This window comes from Chelonoidis abingdonii, chromosome 9, assembly GCF_003597395.2.
Source record: "Chelonoidis abingdonii isolate Lonesome George chromosome 9, CheloAbing_2.0, whole genome shotgun sequence".
In the NCBI taxonomy this organism is placed as follows: domain Eukaryota; kingdom Metazoa; phylum Chordata; order Testudines; family Testudinidae; genus Chelonoidis; species Chelonoidis abingdonii.
This window is the reverse complement of record NC_133777.1, coordinates 19,371,577-19,395,541: the sequence shown is the minus strand read 5'-3', so window position 1 is coordinate 19,395,541 and position 23,965 is coordinate 19,371,577. Positions and strand designations below refer to the sequence as shown.

Below are 23,965 nucleotides of genomic sequence, written 5' to 3'. Positions count from 1 at the left end.
GGTCAATATAGAAATAACTAGATGAAACATAATGGCCTGTGATATACAAGAGGTCAGACGCTAGATGATCTAATGGTCCCTTCTGGCCTTAAGCTCTAAGACTATTATTTTGTAGCACCCGCTGGCTCTGCAGCTCCCAGGGGCTGGAAACTGCGGCCAATGGGAGCTGTGGGGGCAGTGCCTGTGGGTGGAGGCAGTGCACAGAGCTGCCTAGCTACACATCTGCCTAGGAGCAGCCGAGACAGATCACTGTTTTCAGGGAGCCACCCGAGGCGAGTGGCCCCTGGATCTGGCACCCTGTGCCCCAACCCGCCTTCTGCACCAAACTCCCTCCCAGAGCCCCTGCTCAGCACCCCCTTTAGAGCCCCAAACCCCTGCCGGCCCCGCACCAACCAGACTATAAACTGGCATTTCAATGAAGATCAGAAATACCAGCTTATGGAGCTTTCCGGTTGGGGAAGTGATAGACAAAACAGCATTTACTGTATATACAGTACTATTCTGATTGCCCACAAAGTCTCTGTATAGAGTTTAACACATCATTGGTTTAGCACCAAGCTAGGCCCTTATCAATGGACACTTCCTAAAAAACTTACGGCCAAATCCTAAAGTCTTTTCCCAGTTTCAATTTGTTCTTTACTCAGGCAAAACTCCCATTAAGGTCAATGGGAGTTTTGCCTAAGTAAAGGCTTCAGAATCTGGCCTATAGAATTTACAGTAAAAATTTATAAGAGCCAGATATGTTCACACTGAGTAGGAGCTTACTCTGTGAGTAGCCATTGATTTTAGGGGGAATGCTTGCAGAGTATGAATTAGAATCTCTGAATCTGGTAATAAAACAGTAGCTTGCAGAAACAAGACATGATGATGATATGCTGCAGTGCAACATAAAAATATTTTTAAAATGAGCAGTTTCTGAGACAAAACTAGTTCTTAATTCAGTTTCTCAAAATCGAGCGGTTTTCCTGCTAACCATAGATTTGTGCTTTAATGCAAGGAAGTTATTTGTCAGATTCTACATCACGAGTTATAAGCTGTCAAATAACAAAATTACAGGAAAAAGTGCATAGCAATCTTTATATTCCTTGAGGTGTAGCACTCAATATTTTTTTAGAGACCTGTGACATTTTCATAGAATCGTTTGACATTGCTAGCAGAAACTGGCTTGTTTGAACTATGGGAAATAATCTTCTCATTTAGGAAGACAAATTATCATGCAATAAAAGTATATTTATAGGATTGTGTATTTAGTGCATGAATCTCTGTCTTCAAGACTTCTCTTTAAATGCTTAAACATTTTGTAGCCTGTGACAGGGTTCCCAGTGTGTAGGGTGACCAGATGTCCCGATTTTATATGGGCAGCCCTGATTTTTTGGGTCTTTTTCTTATATAGGCTCCTATTACTCCCCACCCCGTCTTCATTTTTCACACTTGCTGTCTGGTTACCCTACCAGTGTGTAACCTGAACTGTGGGACTGCTGAGCCCTGTCTCACAAACCTTGGCTTTGTCTTGCACTGTGGTGCTGTTGGCAAGGTACAAACCTCTGGCAGGTATTGTACACAGACCTTCACAGTCAGGGACACACCCAGCTGGGTTACATGAATGCTTCTCCCAGCCACTCATGAACTGTCTTGCCCTGGTCAAAAGCCTGACCCATGTAAGTTCATTACCCAGTCTGCCCCTCCCTCGACTGGGAGAGTACACACACAAGCCTTTGTAAACTGAGCCCAGGACTCCAACTAAAACACACTGTTTTAAATTAAATATAAAACAGATTTATTGACTACAGATTTTTTTTAAGTGATTATAAGTTGTAAGTGTAGAGTTTAAAGTTGGTTACCTAAGAAATAAAAGTAAATTTGCAGTCTGCATTCTATAATCTAAACATGACTTGAATCAAGTAGTGTCTCACCCTGATAGATGGTACAAACAGGTCACAGATCTTCAGTACACAGGCTGGAACTCTCCTCCAGCCCAGGACAACCCTCCCTAGTTCAAAGTCTTTGTCCTCAACATATGTTTCCAGACATTTGAGTTGTGAGGGGAATGAAGCAAGTCATGATGTCACTTCCCTTTTTATAGTTTTTTCCAGCTTGCTGAAAAGATCTATGCTTGTGATACAGGGGTCTGCCCCCATTGGTCAAGCATTCTCCATTGTCTATGTGCTCTCTCTGATAAGTCTTCTGGGATGGTCATTGGGAAAGTGGATTCCCTTTGATGGGGTCATCAGTGTGTCTGGCTTATCCATTGTTGTGCCTGAAAGGCTGGTTGTGGGTGTTCCCAACTTCACAACATATTTCAGTAACACACAAATAGAGCAAAACTTCCTAACGTCACATACACTGATAGCACATACAATCCGCCAGGCCATTAATGTTCAACAGATCAAGTCTTTCAAAATTATACCTTGCAAGGCATAATCTGTACAACATGTCAGTTATGACAGTGATAAATATGAGGGTTCCAGGGTATTGTTTTGAGGTACAGAATGCTGCACATCCCCTTAAATTGTGTATGCTTTGCTACTAAGTTACCAGCACTGAGTGCTAATTAATATAATATCTAATTAATCAAAACTTTTTGTACTAATATAATGTGGCAAAATAGGGTGAATTTGGCCTCTTAAATTTAAACTGACTTCCAGATCACAAGTCTAGAAAAGGTTGTGGTTGATTTTACTTCATCATAAAATGATATTAAGAGCCTGCTCCCATTCCTTCAATGGTGTAGGATCAGATCCTACAACAATAATAGTCCTTTTCTTCATTGAAAACTTACGCTGTAAGTAGTGCACTTTAAAAAGTTGAGTTTGTACGTTGGTACAAACTAAATAGCTACATTTATTTTACTAAAGTTGATTACCAAAAGGTAATATGATCGGGTCCTCTCCAAACACTTTTGACCAGGGGCGTAGGGAGCCATCTTCATTGGACTAAATCGTTGGACTTCTTTTAAGTTGGAGATAGAATTTTTGCTAAAAATAGACTATTGTGCATAAACCAAAGCATTTGGTATATATTGATATTCCTATCATAAAGCCAGAACAGTAGTTCCTAGATACAGGCTTTTCAATGGAATTTCTGAGCTCAGGGGACATGAGAAAATACTTGGATGGGTAAGGGAGCCCAAGATTTTCTAACCACCTCTCTTTTGTTATCCATTTCTGCTCTTGTTCTTCTCTTCGCTTTTACTTCTCTCTGTCCTTCAACTGCTAAACAGCAGCACTTAAATCTACCTTTTAGTGGTGTCCTGCTCTCAGTAAAGTCTGTGTCCCTCACTTGTCATTGACTTTTCCCTCTGCTCTCTCGATACAGTAATCAACCATGATTATTACAGTAGTGTCTGAGGGCCACCAAGAGTGGGGCCCCATTGTGCTAGGCACTGCACAAATAGAGTAGCAGATTATCCCTTCCACGGAGAGCTTATGGTCTAAATTAGGCTGAGGGAGGGAGTAGAACACACCAGCTGAATGAATGTGTGATGGCAGCAAACATGTTGGTTCCACAATTATTTAGGTGGATGGAGGGGATTAGTAAGGAGGTGATAAGCTAAATACACATAGAAAGGAAGGGTGTACAGGGGCAACAGAGAAGAAGGTGAAGAGGATCAGATAGATGAAGGGACTGAGGCAGAGGGTTGGAGCAAGCAGCTACTCAGCACAGGGCAGAGAGAGTCCTCCTCCCACCTGGCAGCCATACAGAGTCATTAGGCTTTCAGCTCCATCTCATTGACCCATGCAGTCTCTGAATCCTACTAATCCTCTTACTGACAAACTAATTGTGGACATGCATGAACAGAGGTTTCCAAACGTACTTTACACCAATAGATGACACATCAGCTGTTCTAACCAATGGCAAAAGTTAAGGATGAACAAACTCAGGAAGCCCATTTAAGAGCCATCCATTCCTTTGAATTGATGGTCAGACCCCAACATGTCTTGTCCTTCTAATAATGTCTCATTTCCTTTTTAGAATTATCCACTTTGGTGGTGGTTTCTGCTGTGGATAGTGAAAAGGCATCATCCTTAGGTATACGCAGCATACGCGGCTTCATAGGGCACCTCAAAATTTGGGGCACCCCTGGGTCTTAGTGTCCAGACTCCCCTCCTCATCCTATCCCTTCCTGCAGGCTCCCACCACAACTGGCTGCTGCAGCCTGGTGAGTCTTCCTCCACAGGGGATCTAGTAACTTAAGAGTGAAAAAGCCTTCCAGCCTGCCAGACCTATTAGCACAACACTGAAACCGTTAAAAAGCCATTCAAGTGGTAATGATGCCATTTAACAAGCATTTGCCAACCCCCAGGTATATACTGTCACAAGGTTTGAATTTACTGACAAAAACAGTTGTGCATTATTGTAGTATTTATTCAGAACACGCTAGTCTTACAGTGAGTTCGTGAAGATTATAAAATCACATCTCTAAAAAAAAATCCTTGCATAGATTTTTAGATGCACAATCATCTTTAGCCTTAAATGCCTGGATCTTCAGACATATCGTTTTTTAAATAAATCCTTTAGAAGACCACCCTTATCTAAAATACACATTTAATTCAATTACTATAGTAAAAAAAAATTTGCTTCAAAAGTCTTCCTGTCCTTTCTGTCCATCCCTTTCTCTCTTTACCCCCACCCCCAGCCTGATGAAGAGAGCCCTTAAAGGGGCAACACCCCTTTCCTTCCTTTACTTCTGACCATCTGATGAATTAGTTTTGAGAGAACCCTCCAGCAAAATCAGTACCTAGTAAGATATAGTATCTTTTATTATGCCTAAAATCTTTGGAAACATTTTTTAAAGTTGGTGAAATTTCATAAACATGTCTATTGTTATGGAGATCACACAAAGTAAATTACTGTTCCCTTTTTCTAAAAGCAGCGAACATTGTTATGAACACACTAAACCTCTGTGATTGATTAATTTAAAATAATGTCTTTGTTTCAGTGAGTTAATATGTAGTAATCTGGAATAATTACCTTATGAAGCCTTAAGAGTACATTTAAAATATAAAATCAGTTTAGAAATACGGATTACAAAAATGTAAAACAGAAGAGCTGCATCATGTATTCCATAATATTTAATGTTGTATTCAGCAGGTCAGCTAACTTGCCCTTACTACAAAGCTTTTGCAAATAAATCTCTGACAAACTTCAGGTATATCAAAAAATCCATGACTGACATTTTTTATTCCCAAGTTTAGTGCTTTTAATTAGGTACCTTCTGCACATCCAGACTTCACCTTCTGGCATGCAGTGGAAAACATGCTCCATTTTCTTTAGGAAAAAATTGCAGAAGTGTGTTTTTTGCACATCATAGAATATCATGGTTGGAAGGGACCTCAGGAGATCTAGTCCAACCCCCTGCTCAAAGCAGGACCAGTCCGCAGACAGAGTTTTGCCCCAGATCCCTAAATGAGCCCGTCAAGGATTGAACTCACAACCCTGGGTTTGGCAGGCCAATTTCAAATGTCATTTGCTTCATTTTGGTTCAAGGATTTGGTTGGAAGGGGGTGAGCAGGATGGGGGAGGGAAGAGACGAGGCAGACAGTGGGGAGAGGGTGGTGCCTTGGGCAAAGGAGGAATGGAGTTTGGGTGGGGCCACAGGCAGAAGAGGTGGGCTGGGGGAGTTAGTCTCCCCAAGCTGCAGCTTCACCCACCGCCCATGACAGCAGGTAAGAGCGGGTCAGCTCCCACACACCCAGTGCACACAGCAATCTCCTTAGCCAGGGGCTGTATTCACAGGCTCGGTATCCTTTGCTGCCTTGTCCCTCTCCTCCCCCATCGCCCCCTCGGGGGCTGTGAGCCTGGGCTGCCATCAGGCATAGGGGCACCAATTTAATAATACTGCGTAGGGCCCAATAAATCCTAAGGACAGCCCTGATAGCGAGAATACTTATACTCACTACCCTGTTGTGAGAATACTTATACATGTGCTTAACTTTACTCATTCAAGAAGTTTGACTTGAGGGTACTACTCATGCAAGTACTTAAAGTGCATATGTGTTTATAGCATCTGGGCCTGTGTTTTATATGGGGGAGGTGGGGATGGGGTTGGAAGGGAGCGCCACAGAGCCACCTAGGTCTGGTCCTGGCCCTGACCTTGGCTGTGGTGATCGGCCTCACACCTGGGGCTCCAGCCCCACCCTGGTTGTGGCCCCAGCCTCAGCCCCATTATCCCATCCACGTCCCCCACTCCAGCAGCTGTGGCTCTGGGGGGTGGGGGTGTGTGCGTGCGCACAAAGACACGGGTAAGGGGAGGGCACAAGGTAAAAAGTTTGGGAACTACTGCCCTAAAATCATCCCCACCCCTACCAGTCTTTCTGAAAACCCAAGCTGTTTTCTCTAGAAGCTATTGGGCTGTTTTATTGATATGCCTTCTGTCTGCTTGTAACTCTTGTGTGCCCCATGGATTGCAATAGACCAGCTAGTTCTGCTTAATCACAAACATGATCTGATGGTTTTTCACAAGGAAGCAGCAAGTTGGCAGCTTTACCATAAAAGGAGAAAACAGACTGAAGCTGTGATCAGACATTGGCTTCTTTACATTTATACTGGCTACACTGCCTAAAGGGGGAATGTCTGATGCAGTCCCTTGAAAGTTACAGCAGGAAGATGGCTTTTCATAGCAGCCCCCTTTCACCATTTTAACTTGTATGAATATAATCAAAATTTTAAAGGTGCAGGTTTCCTCCCTCCCTCTTCCCCCAGTTATTAGTTAGCTTATTTACTTTCGTTATTTTTAACCCAAGCTTTCAAAGCAATACAGCCATTAAAATTGTTTATTTCATGGCTCTTTACTTAAAAGAAACAAAGTTCCTGAATTGGCAGGAGGCTGTAATAGATCATCTTTATCTGATTCTTATGGACAGAGCCTTCACATCCACATGCAAACTTTATCCTAATTGTTACTGCTACCCACGCTGGCTTTGCACATCAGCATTGACCAATACGACCAAAGTGACGTCTGACTCCCTTGGTGTTTAAGTCCAGTCGCCTTTTGGTGAGGGTGGGGAAGTGATAACAACACTTGTGTGATGTATGTAGCTATGTAACTGTACGGCTGTTTTCTATGTACTGCATCTTTAAGTGTAAGGTTAGCTTGATAGTTCATCTGCAAGGACATTCAATAATACGTTGGTCAACTCTATAGAGACAGTGCTGTCTCATAGAGACTTTATTTATGTTCTTTTTTTCATTTAGATTAAAGGAAACAAAGTCAAAAGCTGAAAAAGTTCCTGGCTCCTCTCTACAGTGATAGACTTGGCACGTTTCTGCCTTATCTGAGCAGAGCCAGAGCATGTGCCATGAATTCGTCTACCTGTGCGTACAGAGACAAAATAGCTACATTCACCACCAATGGCAGTGGGGAAATCAGAAAATTGCCTCCCTCCAATTCCACTGCCAGAAGAGAAGCTCTTGCAAGACTGTTTTGCAAATCTAGGCAGAGTCTTAACAGCACAGTGCTTCAAGCACTTACTTGTGCTTAGGGGCAGCCAATGAGCACTTGATTCATAGTTCTGAACCCTTTTCAAATTCACAAGACTTCTGATATCAAATGGGCAATGAGAGAGGTAGAAAGCTTTTAGAAAGGCCCCATCAGTGACCTAGAGCTGTTTCTCTGCCAAACAATACTTAACCCCCTGCCCCTTTCCACTTTTACATGTGCAAATTTTGACTGTTCAACTATTAGCACACTGGACTGTGAAGTGAAGCAATGCTACAGCATCTGGTCCTGGCGTGCTTTGTGTTCTATCCTCTCAGGACAGTACTTTAGTCACCTGAGTGTATTAGTTTTTCCCCTACATTATAAAGAGCAGGACACTTGAATCTTTGGAGAACTGCCACAAATAAGAGCTCATCAAAAGAGCACGGGGGTGGGAGGGGAAGGAAGAGAGGCTGAAACAGATTGAGTGGATAATGCACTCAGCTCAAGAGGATCATTTCTTTTCTCAGGTTATGTCTACACTACACAGCTTTTAGCGACAGGGCTGATGACACGCAGTTCACATTGACACTTGTCAAGGCAAAACTTTTGTCTTTCGGGGGCAGGCAGGGGGGGAGGTTAAAGACCTCTGAGAGACAAAAGTTTTGTCATTCAATTGGCAGTGTAGACATAGCCTTAGATTGTATTGGATTTTTACCTGCAGTTCTAAAGATGCTTGGGCAGAAAAGTATCTATCTGTGAGATGACAGGATAAATAAGGGGGTGAGGCAAAGATACCATCACTGTTACATGTTTCTACAATGTTTATCATCTAAATAGATTAGGAACCCCTTATTGCAGGGGTTGGCAAACTACAGCCTGGGAGCCGCATTCAGCCCTCGAGCTCCTGCCGGGGAGCGGAGTCCGGGGCTTGCCTCACTCCAGCCGGGGAGCAGTGTCAAGGGCTTGCTCCGCTCTGCACAGCTCCCACAAGCAGCAGCATGTCCTCCCTGAGCTCCTATGTGAAGGGGCAGCTAGGGGGCTCCGCATGCTGCCCCTACCCCAAGCGCTGCCCCTGCAGCACCCATTGGCCAAGAACCACAGCCAATGGGAGCTGCAGGAGTGGCGCCTGCGGATGGGACAGCATGCAGAGCCAGTTGACCGTGCCTCCATGTGGAAGCTGGAGAGGGGACATGCCTCTGCTTCTGGGAGCTGCTTGAGGTAAGCGCCACCCCTGGCGCCCCCCCCCCCTTCCCAGCCCTGATCCCCCTCCTGCCCTCTGAACCCCTCGATCCCAGCCCAGAGCGTCCTCCTGCATCCCCAACCCCTCATGCCTAGTCCCACCCCGGAGCCCTCACCCCCAGCCATAGCCCTCATCCCCTCCTGCATCCCAATCCCCAATTTTGTGAATATTCATGGCCTGCCATACGATTTCCATACCCAGATGTGGCCCTCAGGCCAAAAAGTTTGCCCACTCTTGCCTTATCAGAATCACAGCTCTTTGCACACTGATACTGTTTCTCATTCAAAGATCTCTAACTCCTCTATGATCATTAATGGATGGAGCCACAACATGCCCAGTGAGGTATTAAGTATTATTATGCCTGTTAAATCTGTGAGAAAACAGGGGCGGTCAAAGGTGAAGTGATTGGGCCCTCATCATACTACCCGTGACAGATGGTGTTAGACGGATTAGTCAAGACTCCTAGTTCCCTACTCTCAGAGGTAGAGCTAATAGATACGATTTTCAACATCACCTCTGGGATTTAGGTTCTCAACCCCCAGTGAAGTTAATGGGAATCGTGTCTCTCTCTCCTAGTCACCATCTCTTTACACTTCCCCCTCATTTGAATACACATTTGTGTGGGTGTAGGGCAGGTACCCAAATATTTTCCTTGGTTATGTTTTTGAGCATCAGAACAACTCAAAAACTTATCTCAGACCTCATATTTGATGCCTAAATATGAACCAAACAAAGGGGGGGCGTGCCACTTAAATAGCTTAGTGAGGACCAAATGCATAATAGAAGAAGAGTTCTCTGCTTTGGTAATTGGATATGCTTTTTACTCCAGCAACATTAAAAACTCTTGGGGGCAGAACCTCACCCAGTGAAGATGTCGTCATTCTGTTGTCTTCCCTGGAGCATTGGCAATTTACACCAGCTGAGGATATGCCCCCTTATGAAAGCAAAGTCTGTCAGCCAAGGATAAATGAGTGGATTACCCTGGGCCATGCTGTCCTGAGGAGGAAATATTAAAGCACAGTTCTTCACACTTTATAAACATAGTGTCCTTTAACAACCAAGAACATCTCTATATGCCTGTTGACTAAGCACGATACTAAAACCTCACAAGGAAGACATGCAGGGAGTCAGCGCTGCAATGCATGCTTTGCAAACATGATTTTCTGTTTACACTCCAGTTGTATACATATTTGTTCAAACCCCATATGTGCATGTGTGCATGCACTTTATATGTACATCTCTTGCTCACCCACAACTCTCACTGAAATGCACTCCAACCAGGGGTAAAGTCTGGCAGAATAAATGAGATATTTTGAGGTTGGATTTGGATAGGTGTGAAAAGCACAAACAGACAAAAGCACAGTTTTTGAAGCATCAGAAGCAGCTGGGGCTCTCTCTGAAATGGAGGGGATCCAAATAAATAAACAAGTAAATAAATAAAATAAGTGCATTTCAGTGAGAGTGTGGGTGTCCTGGGCTTGTGACAAGATCTCATGGGGCTTCTCCTTCCATTGAACTGCTGCTGTAACAAGGAATTCTATTTGCCATTTTAAAAAAAACCTACCACAAACTCATAAAACGTCACCCCTCAAACACAACAAGAAACACAGAAACAAACCGAAGCCCTCCAAGGTAAAATCTGTGAGATGAGCACGCTGCAATCTCTCAACGGCAAGTGAATATCAGGAAGACTGAGGAGGGTGGGGAAGTAGCCGGGAAAAGCAAGAGTGAAGATGCTCTGTAAGCCCAGGGGCTATCTCACCAGCTCAGGAAAGAACTGATGCAGGCCCAAGTCTGTTTCAGGTCCTAGCCTCAGGGCACAGTTTTTTGGTTAAAACTGATAAGTAACACCAAAACCAAAGTAATTCCCCTGCCCAACATGGTCTGTAATCTCCAAGGGCTTTTTCCTTGCTCTTCTCCCCCCGGGAAAGAGAAAACCACTTCCTTAAACCCCTGTTGGATCATATGTCAGCCAGATCCTTGCTATTTTACCTTGTAACAAGCTTCCTATGGAGCAAAGGCACCATTCTAGTCAGCAGCTAATTTGTGGCCAGTGATGGTGAAGTTGTGAGAGAGGCACAATGTCTGGCCTTCATCCTTCTCACATGCCTCTCCTCTTTCACCTCAGTGCATAACCTGACTGAGTTTCTAGCTCTAGCTACTAGACAGCACAGCATCCCTAATGTCAAGGGGTAGTTCTGAAACAGTACGGACTGGATATGGCATCAGTTTATACTGAGTAGGTTACTCTACCATGATTATGCTATTGGAAAGAGACTTCCCTGATCTCATTAAGTTAGATTCCAGCATCCGACTCTTGTATGGTTATGCAATAAATTTGAGTGTAAGAAGATTTTATAAGCATGTGTTTATAAGAGTAACTGCTGCTATAATTAGGGGAGGGAGGCACGTCGTACGTTGATATCTTCTCTGTGCATTACAGTGAAGTGTCAAAACCCCCTGCGCCGCATGTCAGACTGTGACCCTATCTTCCATTCCCACTCAATTGGAAAAGCCAAAGTGGTTTCTAGATAAGAAAAGCAAATTGTGCATTCATCACATCAGCCACAAAGCTAACAAAGGTTGATACAACATGGCACCTACTTGATTGTCCAGGATTTAAATAGGATTATATATATATTTCTACACACTCTGGCCAATGTCCAAAAGTGTAGATGTCTAAAGTTGGACACCTGAATCCATATTTAGGACCTAAGTAAGTGGTTGATCTTCAGGAGTATAGAGCACTCACAGTTCCCACTGAAGTCAGAGGGAATTGTGAGTGTTCATGTCTTCTGGGGGGGAAATAATAATAATAAAAAAAACCCAGACTACTTACTTTGGTCCGAAATATGGATTCTGGGGCCTCACTTTAGGCCCCCAATATCTGAAATTGTTGACCTATAGGCAACAGATGAATTTCCACATTAATATCCAGCTGCATTAAAATACCTTGCTAGGTTTTAAAGTCAGTTGAAGTCTGTTTATCTACGGTCAGTTAATATAGGCTGCAAGCAGAATCTAACACACTAATTGTAACCCAAACACCTCCTGGGTGCGGTGTTCTGTCCCATCTGGTGGCATCGAGACCGATTAGCGAGAGAGAGATTAATGAGTCTGCTCTACAGCCTTAGCTAACAGCCAGTTGGCTTTTAGCTCATGCAGCTGAGGCTCATGCACTGAGCTCCAGAGGTCCCAAGTTTGATCCTGACAACCAGGGTCTGTCGGTGTTACATCATCACACAAGAAAGCCAGTCTTATACAAGAGGACCACTGCTTTTCATGGAAAAGCAGGAAATTAGCTTCCTTCATTATGTCTTGGGTAAGTATTATGAATGAAGCAATAGCCACCATTTATGATATTCCAGATTATTTGTTAAGGATGGGTAACTTTAATTTTTGATTCCTTATAATTAGCAACTAAGATGGCCAAGTATATTTCTCAGACAGTTACAAAGGAGGCACAAATACAGATCAGAACAATTCTTCTTGTAGTATTTCATAGAGTATTCAATAAATTGACTACACAGGAAAATGATACAAATAATACAGGGTATAAAATGCTTTGCTGAGCCAATTCCTGTGAATAGCAATCATATTTTTGTGTACACATGCGTAAGCTTATTATAGGAACAATATATTACAGAGAAATCAATACTTCACAGTAGCTCAGCTATTGGGCTGCAACACTGCTTAGTAAACATTCCTGGTTTGTTTTGCCAAGTCAAGCAAGCTCAGGGCCCAATCTGGGAGTTCTTGCTCAGGCAAAATTTGTCAACGAGGACTGCAGGACTGAGCCCTTGAACAGCATTTTTCAATATCTTTCAATATCTAAATGCTCCCATCCAGGGCTGGTGCAAGAAAGTTTTGCACCCTAGGCAAAACTTCCACCTTGTGCCCTCCCCCCGAGCCCGCAGCTCCCTGCCCCCACTTCTGCCCTGAGGCACCCCTCCCTGTGGCAGCTCCCCCTCCCTGCTCTGAGGTGCCTCCCCTGTGGCAGCTCCCCCCACCCCCAGAGCCGTGCAGCACCTCCCCACCCCAGCTCACCTCTGCTCCGCATCCTCCCCGAGCACACTGCTCCCGCTCTAATTCTCCTCCCCTCCCAGACTTGCGGCGTCAAACAGCTGATTGGCGCTGTAAGCCTGGGAGGCAGGAGACGTGGAGCAGCAACCGTGCTCGGGGAGGAACCACTGAAAAAAAAATAAAAAATTGGGGGCATCGCTTTTTGCGCCCCCAAATCTTGGCGCCCTAGGCAACCGCCTAGTTCATCTTAATGGCAGCACCGGCCCTGCTCCCATCTCAAACAATCAGGGGACAAAGAGTGCAGTTCATCTGAACTCCAGTTTCCTGGACCACATTTGTGGCCAGTTCTGAGACAGTGGACCAATATGTCAACTTACCCTGTACCAGTGCAGTGTTATAAACTGATTGTTTTCTATTCCCCACCACCACCCAAAATCTGTTGTTCATAGACTAAGTTTTTAAATAAGGCTCTACAGATTTATATCTGAAAGCAACAAGATGAAATTCGGTAGCGACAAAATGCAAAGGACTACACTTACGAAGGAAGAATCAACTGCCCAGAGACAAAATGGAAAATAACTCGCTAGGAGGTAGTACTGCTGAAAAGGATCTGGGTGTTATAGTTGGTCACAAACTGCATCTGAGTCAATGTGATGAAGCTGCAAAAAATAGTCTAACATCACTCTAGGGTGTATTAACAGGAGTGTTATATGTCAGATATGGGAGTTCATTGTTCCACTCTACTCTTTAGTGGTGCGGCCTGAGCTGGAATATTGTGTCCATTTTTGGCATCACACTTTAAGAAAGATGTGGACAAACAGGACTAGAAACTTAAAAGAAAAGAAGAATGAGGGGAGGATCCGATAAGTCTTCAATATGTTAAGGCAGCGGTCCCCAAACTTTTAAGGGTTGCACCCCCCCTTACCCCTGTCCGCACCCTGCTTCCCTCCCAGAGACGGGAGTGGGTCCATGGGTCTGGGGGCGGGGGAAGGGAGGGCCAAGGCTGGGGCTGCAGCTAGGGATGGGTGTGGAGCCAGGAGAGGGGCTGGGGATGGGGGCAGGAGCAGAGCCACAGCTGGGCTGTGGTAGGAGCCAGCAGCCGGGCCCGCAGCCCAGGTGTGGCTCCCCTCCCGGCCCTACCCCCAGCCTCAGCCCTGGGCCAGGAACGGACCGCAGCCAGCCGCTGAGGCTGGGGGCGGGGCCAGGAGTGGAACTGCACCAAGCCTGGAGATGGGGGCTGGTGCTGGGACAGGAGCCGGGGGAGGGGCCAGGCATGGGAGTGGGCCCAGAGCAAAGCTGGTGGTGGGGAGGGGATGAGTGGCATTCCCTCCCTGCCCCCCTGTGGGGAACTCCTGGGCCCTGCCACACACCCCTGGACATTTCTCCGTGCCCTCAGTTTGGGGACCTCTGTGTTAAAGGCTGTTATAAGGAAGACAGGGATCAGCTGTTCTAACTGCAAGGATAGTTAAGTACGAGAATAAGCTTCCCAGGGAGGTTGTGGAATCCCATAATTGGAGCTTTTTAAGAAGGGGTTAGACAAGCACCTGTCAGGGATGGTCTAGGTTTACTTGGTCCCACTTCAGCATGGGGGGGAAGAGGCTAGATGACCTCTTGAGGCCCCATCCAATCCTTTACTTCTGTGATAAAACAACGACAGCATGAGTGAGAGGAGGTACGTTACCTCGAAAGTCTCTTCCACATTACTTTTTGGGTCTGATCCTGTTCCCACTGCAGCTCATTCTCTTTACTGTTAGAAGGCTGATTGCATCCTTGATGCCGAAGATAGGACCCCAGCTCCAAAAGGTGAGAATGCAACCAAATAATAGTCACCAAGACGTTCCTGGATTTCGCTTGGCTTCACTCTACTGCAGCGCGCACACGGCAACGCTGACCAGGTGTCAGCAAAACTTAGCAGCTAGCCTTGGAATAGTCTCCATTGGTACAAAGGGAGTTTTCCCCATGCCCGTATTTGCCAAAACTATTTGCTTGACTTTAAACCCTGCCCACATGCCTCCACTCAGAGTGGTGAATGGATTGTTTTTCCTTTTTGAGTCACATAATGTTCATGGACCGCAATTCCTGCCAAAGAATTCCTCGGGAAGTTTTAGAAAGCCCATGTTACTGTTTTGTAATTGAAGAGAGCTATAAATCTTCTGACTGTGCTCCTTTCTTAGCTGGAATAAACGTTTATAACAATCGTTTTCTGTTGCTGCTCAGGGATTTCTAAGTTTTATAAACATTGCTAAGCCAGGATATTTTCCAGCCTTACCTTGCAACATACTCCTGTATGCCGTATCCGCAATAGCATAGATATGGGGTGGCATCTCATGCCTCTTCTTTCCTTTGTACATATCAATGATCTTATCTGAATAGATGGGCAGGTATTTGTATGGGTTTACCACAACACAGAAGAGGCCTGAATAAGTCTGCAAGGAAAACCGAACAGAGAAGAATGGTGTAACTCAGAACGTTTCAAGAGCTTGAGAAACATGAAGATCAAACACAATATTTTAATAAGAGAATCGCTTTCCTGTACAGCCTTTTATACAACACAACGATGATCTATCCATGGAGAAATCAGAATGTATACATGGGTGAAGCAAGAATTTTCAGTTCCATATCCACCTAATCATCTCTAACAATAAGAGATAGCTACAAGAATGTTTCAGTGTCAAGTTCTGTAGAAACATCATACTTCACACACTGCGTGCCATAGTTCTTGATTGCAGTTATTTGGGGTTGCTGGGGTTGCACAGAGTGAATGAGCAGAACTGGCACCACCATTCTTAGTGCTTGTATGTACATGGAAATGCCTATGGATCTGCACACGAGCAATTTCAAGGAGCTGAAGAATGTTACAACCTCTGTTTAACCAGATAGCAATTGGCTAAATTAACATCTCAGGATAATTGGGAAAAAACTTGAAACGGAAATTGATTTTTTTTAAAAGTAGAGTGGTATGTATATAATGTAGAGCTGGATGAATATTGCAAAGATTGTTTGCAAAAAATCATTCTTGTTCCAAATTGCTGCTTGTTTAGACCACATGTATGTCTTTATTATCTGGCTTTGGGGGTTTTCTTAACACAAGAGTTTAGGGAGTGATTGTTCTTTACATGTGAATAAGGATATTCACGCAAACAAGAACACTATTTGTTGTTCATCATTTGCTTTTCATTATTCTCTTTTATTTTAAAAGGTTTCAGCTATCCAGTCAGTAGCAGAAACAATAGCACATGATGCAAGTGACTAAGCATGTACCACAAATAATGAATAGTAGGTAGTCAAAGTGAATAGTCTGCAAGCACTTCACAGGCTGAAATTTGTTTGCATGATTCTGGCTAGCTAGCAGATCTTGAACAATTCACAAATAAAGAACTATAAACTCGTCTGATCATTTATTCATAATCAAAACTTCATGTTAGATTTAAAAAAGAAAATTGTAAGGAAAACAGTGTGTTGTAAAATATAAACTAAAATAGTTTAAGAATTTAACATCTTCCAATTACTTTAATTTATATTTATATAGCTGAATTATTATTGGACAGTTTTTAAATATACCATTTGAGTAATTTCTCAGCAGGCTGCTGCTATTTGATCTTTCCCTTCCTGGATCTAATAAATATGTCTGAGGGTATGGCTACATTAGAAATTTCAAAGCGCTGCCCCGGCAGCGCTGTGGGAGCGCTGCCGCGGCAGCGCTTTGAAGTGTGAGTGTAGTCAGAGCCGCAGCGCTGGGAGAGAGCTCTCCCAGCGCTGCTTGTAAACCACGGGTGTAGAGTGCAGCACTGGGAGCCGTGCTCCCAGCGCTGCCACCCTGATTACACTGACACTTTACAGCGCTGCATCTTGCAGCGCTCAGGGGGGTGTTTTTTCACACCCCTGAGTGCGAAAGTTGCAGCGCTGTAAAGTGCCAATGTAGCCAAGCCCAGAGTATGGGTCTAGCTGTACAGTAGCCATCACAAGAACCCCCAAAACGTGTCCACGCAAAGGCATCTCTGCAGGCTTGTGTCCTTGAGCAGAGACTTAAAATATGGGCAGAAGGATTTCCCTTTCTTGACTTTATTAGAAAACAGCACAAGTTTTAAACACAGACTGAACACCGTATATGGAATTAAGCAAACACAGAAATAGCATCCATCAGTTTGCAGTGCTGATCAACAGGTTGGTTACTTGCACTACGCAGGAGAACTCCTGTAGTCCATTCTGGTTAGGTCACAGGACTCCAATGCTCACACTTCTACCACCTTTGGAAACTCTGCTGCTGCATCTGCATGTTCTTATGTGAGATATCAAGGAAAGTATGGTCAAGCTCTTCACTTCCAGCTAGAACTGGTGATGGTCGGTCACTAGTTACTAACCCTGGATTCTCTTTGGCATTGAAGCCTTGAAGGGAAATTCCAACTCCAAACATTCTGAAATGATCCCGTATACTGGAGAGAGACAAGATCTCAGAACTAAATGGACAGTGGGGTTTTCTTCAGACTGGGCAAATATTCAGTTAAAAAAAAAATCTGTCTCAGACTCCTATAACCAGTGTTGAAGGACTACATATGTCTAAAACAATTAGAAGTTTTAAATAATAATAGTTTAAGGTTACATAATGATTGAAAGACTGATTCCCTTAAGGCTTTTAAAAGGAGGGACATCTGGGCAGCTTTATTTTACATAACTCCCCCCGAAAAAGCATGTAGACTTCCCATTTAAGAATGGTCTAACTTAGGTTTCAATTCAGTTAGGTACTTAAAAATCACCTGACTTTGAGCATGTGACTCGTCCTACTGGAGTCTGCAGGTTAACTCTTATACTTTGAGTTAGGCTTGCTGAATCAGGGACTTAAACACTTCACTATAACTTCTTACTCTTTATTTAGGCAGGGAGACAATATGAGCTACTGATCCAACCACAGGAGTCCAGACTTTTAATCTGAGCTGTGACATAGGCTGTGTCTGATTTTGGGCAAATTACTTGAGATCTTCCTTTCCCAACTTGTGAAAGCTTAGATACAATCGCAGGTACCTACCTGGTAAGGGTATTGAGAAGGAGAATTAGTGCATATGAAGCATTCTGTAGCCAAGATTTAATGATCATCTATCACTTAGTGTTAAAAGATATTTCTGCATGGGTTAAATCAAGCTGCCAGCCCCAATCAATACAGTCTGCCCAGATAGGGGAATTCAGAAGCTCAAGTCACCCACATGCCAGTCCACAGAGGGTCAAGAGCCGGAAGGCACAGCCCAGAAAATAGGTTGGGCCATCTAGGGATGGGTGCAGGGCCAGGGCATCCTGGATATGTGTTGATTCAGTGCATCTTCTGGGCAGCTTCCACTGATGGGACTCCTACCAACCACAGGCTGTAAGTTAAAACTTCTCCTCTTAGAAGGTGCAGATGGAGGTTGTGGAATCTCCATCTCTGGAGATATTTAAGAGTAGGTTAGATAAATGTCTATCAAGGATGGTCTAGACAGTATTTGGTCCTGCCATGAGGGCAGGGGACTGGACTCGATGACCTCTCGAGGTCTCTTCCAGTCCTAGAGTCTATGAGTCTATGTTACTCCTGCCCCTGCCCCCCCAGGAGGTGAATGCCCCTCTGCCACAACTGTCCTTGCAGACTCTGGGAGAGAACTGAGCCTTTAAAATCTTATGTAAGCACTAAAGATGTAAACTCTGTGTGTTCAGTTAGTGTTAGAAATATTCCTTCTGCTCTCTCTGTTAAAAGCACAACATTTTTCTTTGAGTTCCAGGCAGCTGGGACATTATGGTTTCTCTCTAATCATCTGATGGAGATGCACTTACTGGAATTGGGCAACCTACTTACATCTCTCCTACTTCAAGCCTCAGAAAGACAAATACTAATCTGATGTAGCCAGGCCCTGGAAACTGAATCTGCTCACCTTGCAATGCCTTAACCTCACAGACAATGCTGAAAGACACAGCCATTAGGACTTTAAGGACTCTATTTGTCTTTCCAATTTGAACAATGGGCCTGACCTTCGCTATACTGCTCTGACTATGAGAGCAAATCTCCCATTGACATCAATCCCCCAGCCATGGAGTGAGAGCCAAACAGTAGAGTGTACATCCAGGGCCAGGTCCACAACAGGAGAGATGTAAGTAGGTTGCTCAACAGGTTAAATCGACATAACTTCACTGAATCCAAAGAAGCTATTCTGATTTACATCACCCGAGACTCTGGCCTCCAGTATGTAGATCAGAGAGTGGAATTCTACCCTAAAATGTTACTTGTAGTCAAAGAGTTGTGTTAATGTGTCTTTTGTTATATGGTACTAGGATAAAAAATATTTAAGGAAAGATACCATGAGATAATCTGGTTCTAGTCCAAACATATTTTTCCTATATTTTAATACTTATCATTTAGTTTTAATGGGAGATTATCAATCTAATCTAATCTAGCTACACAAATGGACTGCTCCTGCTCCCAATAGAGTCAATGGAAGTTTTGTCACTTGTTGCTCAAGATATGTATGAAATAGTTTACCGATTTTCGTGTTTATCATCATCCTTTGATCTAGGATTGTGTTGGACTTGGTTGTTTAGAAGGCAGATTCTATTTTTTATGAGCAACATGAAATATGATAGCAAGAGGAAGGACAATTTTTATCCTTATTTCTTTCTGAATTTTCCATGATGCTCTAAAAGAGGCTTGGAGTTTTTCCAGAAAATAGCCACCCTAGGAGTGACTGCTACAGTGAAAGAAGTAAAGGTTCTATCTTTTTCCAGTGCCTCAGCCTGCCCCAAGGAAAACAGAAGCAAATAAGCTATTATCATTCAAGAAAACTGAACACTGGTTTTGAATGTGCTTAGAGTTTGTTTGGGAAGTGCTCAAATCATATTTTCTTAAATAAGATAATGCCAGCAGGGAATAATAGCAAAGTGATCAGTATTGTTGGCTTAAGTGCTAGTTCTACATGGACAGATTGTTTTCCCTCTGATAATATCCCCATTTCATATACTTTTAGTAAACACTAAAAAAAAGGACATATCTTAATCTTTTCCTCAAAGCTATTTGCAGGGAGCTTTGATCATGCTTGTCCAATTTTGTTGTTGAATGTGTGTTAAAAAGGCAATATAATGTAAATGGACAGGGCAGGTAATTTGAACTTTCTATTCCAGTTATCTTTGTCTATAGCAAAATGAGGAGTCTACATTTCATGAGAGATGTCCTTCAGGGAAAAAGATTTTTTTAAAACGATTTAGGGCAAATTCTTCTCTCCGTTATGTCCATGTGTTCCAAAGAAGTCAATGCATGACTAAAAGTGAGGTGAGAATTGTTCCAATTAGTTAAGGAATGAATGAGAACGAAGCTAGGAGCTCTGTTTAAATGCCTCATGATTTTTCTGAACTATAAGCAAGTTCACTAGCGTTAAGCGCTTGAGTAGGGATGAGCAGTTTTGTATATCACAGAACAGCAGATGGAAGCTATTGTTCCTTAGACTGCTGCAAGAAATAGTGAGCCATTGTCCTGAATATTATATTAATTTATATGTGTTATATTAACACCATCATACTGAAATCTAGTTAGATGAGAAAGTTTAAAGAAGTTTCAGATACTATGTTTGCTCTTGTGTCCTCTGCCAATTTTTATGATTTTTGCAATCACATTTTTCTGTTTTGTAAAAATGTTTTTCTCTCCTCTTTTGCTACGTGAAAGTCCTGTAACAAGGGAAACTGAGTAGCTATATAAGAGAGAGTGGAACTGACTATTCACAAGTGCTGTTGAATGAGCAAAGTAAACACCCAAAAAATGGATAAAATTTCCCCCTCTAATTTCTGTCACTTACAGTTATGTTAGATGTTTGTAACAGCAGCAAAACATTTTTAGACAGAAGTGTGATTTCTAAATTGATGGTGTCCCTTCAACGACGTTTTAACAAATAGTTCAATATATTCCTCTCTCAGATTAGAATCGAATGATAACCTCAAATGCTGAAACTTGTGATAGTGAACTTCTTTCAGAGATCTTGTTTTTGCTAGGTTTATTAAGCTCCCAAATGAAAGGCACCAGATTTTACACCTCTTAAAAGGTTTTATTTGATGATTAATAAGTCTCTTTGTAGCACTGCATTACTACCTAATTTTCTGCCTGATTTCCTACCTTCCAATTTAAGGATTTTCATGTTACTAATGAGAAAGTTTTAAAAGCAACAGTAAAATTTGTCAGATCAGCTCCATATTTCCATCCAATCACTGGTGACAAATATCACAGCAGCACAGTTTATCCATCTTGGGGTGTTATGCTGCTGCCCATCACCACAGTATCTGAGTGTCTTCCACATAAAATCAAGAGCAATGGTGAAGTCCCTACTGGATATCATGGAGTCTCTTGTTCTACAATTCAGTAGATGTAGTTATGATTAATTATAGGATTTGGTAACGATAAAATACATCTGTGCGGACTGGTGGATGGAAATATCTTGGCTATACAAGTTCAATGCACGTGAACATCAAGAGAATTCCAAATTGTTTTTATCAGTAATTTGAACAAAAAAAGGGAAGCATTTTAGATGAAGAATGGAATATACTGAACAGAATTATGGTCTTGATTCATCAGATCACTTAAGCATATGAGTAGTTCTACTTGATTTCCATTGGGATTATTCATGTGGCTGGAGCTCGACTGCTCCGCTTCCCGCAGCAGGTGAGTGCGATGGGCATCCTTTCCCCAACCTCCCTGCACTCATCAGTGGCGGGAAGCAGAGCAGCCAAGCCCCAGCCAGCTCCACTCCGCCAGCTCCCAGCTGTGGCGTTCCACTTCCCACCAGGCAGGTGAGTGCAGGACCTTTCCCTAGCCACCCCCCAGGGACACGGCTGGAGCAGGGGCAAGGAAAGCGGAGCGGGCTGGAGCCGTGTTGCTCTGCTTCCTGCTGCAGGTGAGCGCAGGGAGGTTGGGGAAAGGACGTCCCCCCACTCTGTACTCACCAGCAGCAGGAAGCAGAGCGCTGTGTCTGGGAGCTGGCGGAGTGGAGTGGGCTGGGGCCAGGCTGCTCTGCTTCCGCCGCTGCTGGTGAGTGCAGAGGGGGGATTCCTTCCCCCAAGCCCCCTCCCCCAAGCGACATGGCTGAGGCTGGGGCGAGGGAAGCAGAGCAGGCTGCTCCCGGCCCCGCACTAATCCCCCAGGCCACTCTGGGACTGCGGGGACCCCAAAAGTGCCCTCCCACAGCTCCTGCCCCCCAGACCCTGGGGGGAAGCCCCCGACTGTCCCCGAAACCCTCTGCCCCTTATTGAACCCTCAGTCCTGGCCTGGCCCGGCACCCTTAACACGCTGCTCAAAGCAGCGTTTCAGAGATTTACCGCTTTGTATGCGAACCTACCTTATATCGGGTTGCGTTATATCAGGGTAGAGGTGTAATTCTTCTGCCTACTCTGCACTGATTAGGCCTCTTCTGGACTATGGTGTCCAACTCTGGGCACCACATTTCAGGAAAGATGTGGACAAATTGGAGAGAGTCCAGAGAAGAGTGACAAAAATGATTAAAGGTCTAGAAAACATGACCTATGAGGGAAGACTGAAAAAATTGGGTTTGTTTGGTCTGGAAAAGAGAAGACTGAGGGGGGACATGGTAACAGATTTCAAGTATGTAAAACAATATTACAAGGAGGAGGGAAAATTTGTTTTTCTTAACCTCTGAGGACAGGACAAGAAGCAATGGGTTTAAATTGCAAGGAGGTTTAGGTTGGACATTAGGAAAAATTTCCTAACTGTCAGGGTGGTCAAGCATAGGAATAAATTGCCTAGGGAGTTTGTGGAATCTCCATCATTAGAGATTTTTAAGAGAAGTTTAGACAAATACCTGTTGGGACTGGTCTAGATCATGGGTAGGCAACCTATGGCACCTGTGCCAAAGGCGGCACACGAGCTGATTTTCAGTGGGACTCACACTGGGTCTTGGACACCGGTCCAGGGGGCTCTGCATTTTAATTTAATTTTAAATGAAACTTCTTAAACATTTTAAAAACCTTATTTACTTTACATACAACAATAGTTTAGTTATATATTATAGACTTATACAAAGAGACCTTCTAAAAACGTTAAAATGTATCAATGGCACATGAAACCTTAAATTAGAGTGAATAAATGAAGACTTGGCACACCTTTGTGAAAGGTTGCTGACCCCTGGTCTAGATAATACTTAGAATCATCGAATCACAGGACTGGAAGGGACTTTGAGAGGTCATCTAGTCCAGTCTCCTGCACACATGGCGGGACTAACTATTATAAGTCCTGCCTAGATGACCTCTCAAGGCCCCTATTAGTCCCATGATCCTATGATTCTATGATTATCTAAGGAAAACCTCCAAAGACACCACTGTTGTTTCAGAATTAGCAAGCCTTTGGCCTTCCCCTGAGCCAGTGTGCAAAAGAGCTACAGAGACTGTATCCTTAGTTACAACAGGAGAAGTCAAACGGGGGAAATATAGAATATACAAAAAAGTCAAATAGGAACATGAACCAAATGCATTATACATGGGGAAGCATCAGAAGGAAAGGCATAATCCACACAGATCATTGTTCAGAAACACAGAACCTCTGCATTGGCTAAGGTGTGTCAGTTTCATGACAGGACTCGGTCAACTCATCAGTAGATAACAGCGATGAACCTGAGTTTACTTACGTAAATTAGACCTGAAAAGTATCTCTCCCTTAGATTGTGCAGCACTGAAGCTTCATTGAGGCAAGTCAGCTCTGCCATGTCCTCTACTTTGGAGAATTTTGGAGGGTTCATCTTCTGGATATCATCCTTGCTGATTGTAATTTTCTTTCCATTTTCTGCCAGCTCAACAACAACCTCATCTCCTTTCTCTTCCTTGATACTTGCTGCTTCAAATCCTTGCTTTTCGGAGGGGACCCATACTAATCTTTTAGCTGTCCAGTCTGCTTGGGCAAGTGGGCTGTTAAGGATGTTTTTGTCTACAAAGAGGAACTTCTCATCTTCACTTAGCTGAGTTTTCTGTGCCATTTTGACTCAATAGTCACCTGTTGAGAAAGTAAAACCTTGTTTTAAAAGAAGGCAAATGTGAATTCTGAGTTCCAGTCAAAACATGATTAAATAGTGATCACACAGAAGTTACATAGTACTATTGTTAGTGTCATGGACATCACCTAGTAGTCCTGAATCTGTCCATAAAAGATGCTTGGGCAGATTTTCATTAATATATATTCGGCTGCCACCATCACTCAATTGCCTTAATCCTGTGAGGGCAAAGTGGAATTCACTAACATCTCTCCGAAACTGTTAGTCAGATGGTATTTACAAAATACT

The 23,965-nt window shown here is 43.6% G+C and overlaps 1 protein-coding gene across 2 annotated transcripts in view; it reads right to left on the bottom strand.

Moving 5' to 3' along the window:
* The window catches only part of MYH11 (myosin heavy chain 11), a 99,307-nt gene that overhangs the window by 62,004 nt on the left and 13,338 nt on the right, over positions 1-23,965 (bottom strand). For both annotated transcript variants that reach the window (XM_032793408.1, XM_032793410.2), the window contains exons 2-3: positions 23,318-23,679; positions 14,953-15,109 (exon numbers count right to left, since the gene is read on the bottom strand). In XM_032793408.1, the coding sequence (XP_032649299.1) occupies positions 14,953-15,109; positions 23,318-23,662 (502 nt within the window). In that variant the 5' untranslated portion in view covers positions 23,663-23,679. The remainder of the gene's footprint in view (positions 1-14,952; positions 15,110-23,317; positions 23,680-23,965) is intronic.